This window comes from Propithecus coquereli, unplaced genomic scaffold (genome assembly GCF_000956105.1).
Source record: "Propithecus coquereli isolate 6110/MARCELLA unplaced genomic scaffold, Pcoq_1.0 Scaffold101, whole genome shotgun sequence".
Lineage (NCBI taxonomy): Eukaryota > Metazoa > Chordata > Mammalia > Primates > Indriidae > Propithecus > Propithecus coquereli.
The window spans coordinates 4,111,461-4,115,714 of NW_012133970.1; the positions used below are offsets into that span (position 1 = coordinate 4,111,461).

The window sequence follows — 4,254 nt, forward strand, 5'->3', positions numbered from 1 at the left end:
TTTCCCATTCTTTTTTTGTTTGTGTTTTTGGTTTGTTATGTGTGTTTGTCTGTGTATGTCGAGTGGGAAGGGAAAGCATACTTAATAGATGGTTCTGTGTCCTTCCAAGAGGAGACACACAGTGTGTGGCTGTCTTTTTTTTCTCCATTATTTTCAAGAGTAGGACTTTCTTAGATTCATTGAATTGAAGCTGGAAGTCCTTTTAGATCACCTAATGATGTTCTCATTTTACAGATAAGGGGACAGATACCTAGCGATGGAAAAAATAGGGATTGGATGTAGCTTCCTTGTTTAGGAGTCAGAGGGCTTAGAGTTCTTAGAATCATTGGACCCTGAAGCTGTATTAGACCTTAAAATGCATATATAGACAGCCCCCCATCTTTCTACCAGATGCCCTTGTAAACCAGAGGTCTCAAACTAGCAGCCTGTTGACCACATGCAGACTACAAATAAGTTTTATTTGCCACATACTGTTGTGAACAAAAAAGATTTGGTTCCAGCATTTAAAAACTCCAAATAGTTTGCGTCAAAGTATAGATTTCAGGAAATGAGACGAGTTGGCCACACTGTACCAACATGCCCACATGGCAGTAGTCAGTTGCAGTTAAGTAATGGTTTCTCTCTTTTGGAATAGGCCCGAGCTTCTAATTTGCCACAGTCCCTGCCACTCATAAGTATTTTAACAAATATATTAGGGTTACATTCGAGATAACCTAGGAATTCCCCTTTCTTAACTCTCTTGATGGTGTGTCTCTACAGGTGTGCTGGGAAAATGGTGGTCTTTGAGAATGTCTGCTTGTGGAAATGGGGCAGCCGCTTCTTACCAGGCCCATTTCCCTCATATAGGTTACCTGCCATGCCCCTTCTAGGCATTTTAATTTATGGCCTCTAATCTAAACCTTCCAATGAGGATTATTTCTCCTGCACCAGAGAGTTTTTGCAACCTCTCCCTTGTTGCACTAGAGAATTTAACATTCCTTTGCTCTCAGATCATACCACAAATTCCTACATTATTCTCTTGTTTTCGGTTTCATTCATTCAAATTCTTAACCCATAATTTTTGGTGTGACTTATTTCTCTTAATGGTTTTCAAGTTGTATAATAAAAGGAAAAATGCCTAATGCAAAGAAATCTCCCCGAAGAATTGGTGACTTTCCAAATTGCATAAGACAGCCAAGAAGGAAGAATAGTCTAAATGGGATGTCAGGAACCTCCCTCAGAGAAACAGAAGGTGACTTTAGCATAAAAGCTTCTCTCATGAGTTTTGTTTTCTCCAGAGGAACTAGAAAAGCAGGCGGTGCGATGAAGTGGGATAGCTTCAAGGCTTGGAGACCAAAAAATATGGGTTTGAATCCCTGTCCTGCCGTATATTTACAAACTGTGTGACTTTGCTAAGTGCTTTACCCTTGGGGAATGTAGGCTTCAAAGTAAAAATACTCTATCTTTGGGAGTTGTGATGATTTAGCGAGCTGCTGGGACACTGAACAAACTTTAGTTCCCTTCAAAGCTCACAAAAGGAGATAAGGAAGTGCCCTTGTCTTGTCACTAGTGGTTTAGTCATTTTGGTCACTTGGTGGCAGCATTGAGATACTTTTTTATTTTAACAACTAAAAACATTCTGTCACTAAAGAATAAAGGTTAACTGCAGAGATATTTAAACTGTTGAAAAGAACCCAGCACCCACCCAACAATATGAAAGGCTGTGAGTGGTTGCTGTTCATTACCATCTGAATGGTGCTCTGCCTTTGGGGCTTAACAGACTTCATTAAGATTTGTCTAAGAATTGTGTCTTCCTCAATTACCCACTTAGCGTCAAAAACCTGCCTGTTTATGAGTCAGTCTCTTCTGGGCCTTGGCCCTAGAAGGTTTGGAAAATTAGTGGACCGTTGAGCTGCCTAGTCTTTTCACACACACCACCCTTCCCCCGCCCACCACCACCACCACAGGCAAAGTGACCAAAGGGCTGGGTGCCTGCCACTTGGCTGCCTACAGTACTATTCGAAAGAACACTAGAGGAGCTCAGCTCTGTCCAAAATATTTCATTAGCACCGATGTGTGCCAGGTGCACACACACTTGGAAGTTGTTTACCACCTAGTAGGAGAGGCAGATAAGTAAACAGAAAACTGCAACATGCTCTCCTTGCCAACAGTGTCAATTAAGAAGAGCGTAGTGGGCTTTGTTGCCCTGAAGGAAATGTCACCGAATGTGAATCTCGGAAGATAAATAGACGTTTTTTAGATATTAGCAGTGGGGGACATTGTAGGCAGAGGGAATAGCATGAGCAAATGTATGGAGGTCTGAAAAAACTTGGTGTAGGCAAAAAACCCTAATCTAAGCACTTTGGTGTGACACGATTCTTCAGAGGTTAGCAGTGCCTAGAACAGAGGTCCCTGGAGAGGCAATAATAACAACAGATACATTCCACGGGGCTAGGTGCCATGCTAAAGCAACGTAGCTCTATTTATTCAACACCTCTCTGAAGTGGGTACTATTTTCCCAAGTGGGAAAACGGACGTTAGAGGTTAGTATGAGTTAACACCCTCTGTTGCACAGTTGGTGAGCAACAGTGTTGGGATTCAAACCCGGGTCAGCTTTAGAGCCTAAGCTGTGCATAGGGACTAGAAATAGGGGTCAAGTTATTCAAGTTCCAGAAGGCATCAGTTACCACTTTGAAGACAATTGGCCTTGTGATATAAGTGATAAGGAGCCACTAAATGGAATTTAAGCAAGGAGAGTGACCAGGGATCAGAAAATCTGAAATTATTGTCCCTACTCTATAGCTAACTGATTATGATTTCAGGCAAATCTCTTTCCTTCTTTGGGCCTGTGTTTTCTTCATCTGTTAAATAAGGAAGATAATCCAGGGTTGAACTTAAAGATCCCTTTCAGTTTTTTCAGGATTTTGCTTCTCTCAGCTGGGGAAGAGGCTAGATTCCTGACTGAAGAGGCTGGTAGACACTCTCTCCTTGTGCTTTGTTGTTTTTGTATGTGCTTTACACTTACACGGGCTCTTTATCTTACCTGACTGTCTTCTTGCTTCCCTCCTGTCTCTCCAAATACTGTGACTATGGCCCCCCTTCACCCCCAGCTATCTTAACTATTTCAGTGCTGCTAGCTAAATTAACTATGTCTTCTTTGGTTCCTAGTTATATACTATCTGATATTCTTTGCTAGTTGTGTCCTTTGTAATCTTGTCTTCCCATATATACTCCGATCCTTTCCTTTCCTTCTACTTTTTAGCTCTTGCCCACTATAGCGCCAAACACAGTCTTGGTTACACGGTGGTATTGGAGCAAGTCTTCTTAATCAGTTTCTTTTTGTTCTGGCAGTGTGTGTGAGCACAGCAAAGAGAATCTTATGACCCCCTCCAACATGGGGGTGATCTTTGGGCCGACCCTGATGAGAGCTCAAGAGGACACTGTGGCCGCCATGATGAACATCAAATTCCAGAACATCGTGGTAGAAATTCTAATCGAGCACTTTGGCAAGGTATACATTTTCCATTTTTCCACCAGTCCTGCAAACATGTGACATTTTCCCCCAACTGCCTTTTAATGTTGTGTTTTCTTCCTTGGCTCAAGTTGACAATGAGAAAAAATCCCATTATGACACAATAACATTTAATGGCAGTCCTGACCTTCAGAAATTCATTCATTTAGCAAATATTGCTTGAGCATATAACAATTTTATTATCAGGCACCATGCTAGGTGCTGTGGGTATTGCCAAAGAAAAATTCACTGTCTGTGCCTTTAAGGAGTAAACAATGTAGTATGAAGATAGAGAGGTAAACAGAAGAAAATGTTGAGTATAAAAGTAGTATATACACAGTCAAACTGTAGGGGAGAACATATTAATATTTATCTTCTCAACCATTGCTAGGTTCCTGGATGTAACCTCTATAACAAAAGATAGATTAACAAGAGAAAAGCATATAAATTTATTTAATAAGTTTTATATGACACAGGAGGCTTCAGAAATGAAGACCTGAAGAAACAGGTAAATTTGTGAATTTTATATACTAAGTTTGATGAAGAAGTAGATTGTTGTGAAGATACATGATTAGAGGAGAAAAAGGTATGATCTCACGGTAATAAACTTGGGGGTCTTAGCAAGGTCTGCTTGTTTAGATTCTTCCTGACGTTTCTGTGTCATCCAGGATAAGGATGCTTTTTTCCTCCAGGTATAATGAGTGTACCTCTTTAATGAAAGGTTATGACCTACTTTGGAGGAGAGTTAGAGAATTTTGGGGGAC

General features: G+C 40.8%; 1 protein-coding gene across 1 annotated transcript in view; it reads left to right on the forward strand.

Annotated features, from left to right (window-relative positions):
• Positions 1 to 4,254, forward strand: part of OPHN1 (oligophrenin 1) — a 427,039-nt gene that overhangs the window by 370,775 nt on the left and 52,010 nt on the right. The window contains exon 16 of the mRNA XM_012642966.1: positions 3,331 to 3,490. Within this exon, the coding sequence (XP_012498420.1) occupies positions 3,331 to 3,490 (160 nt within the window). The remainder of the gene's footprint in view (positions 1 to 3,330; positions 3,491 to 4,254) is intronic.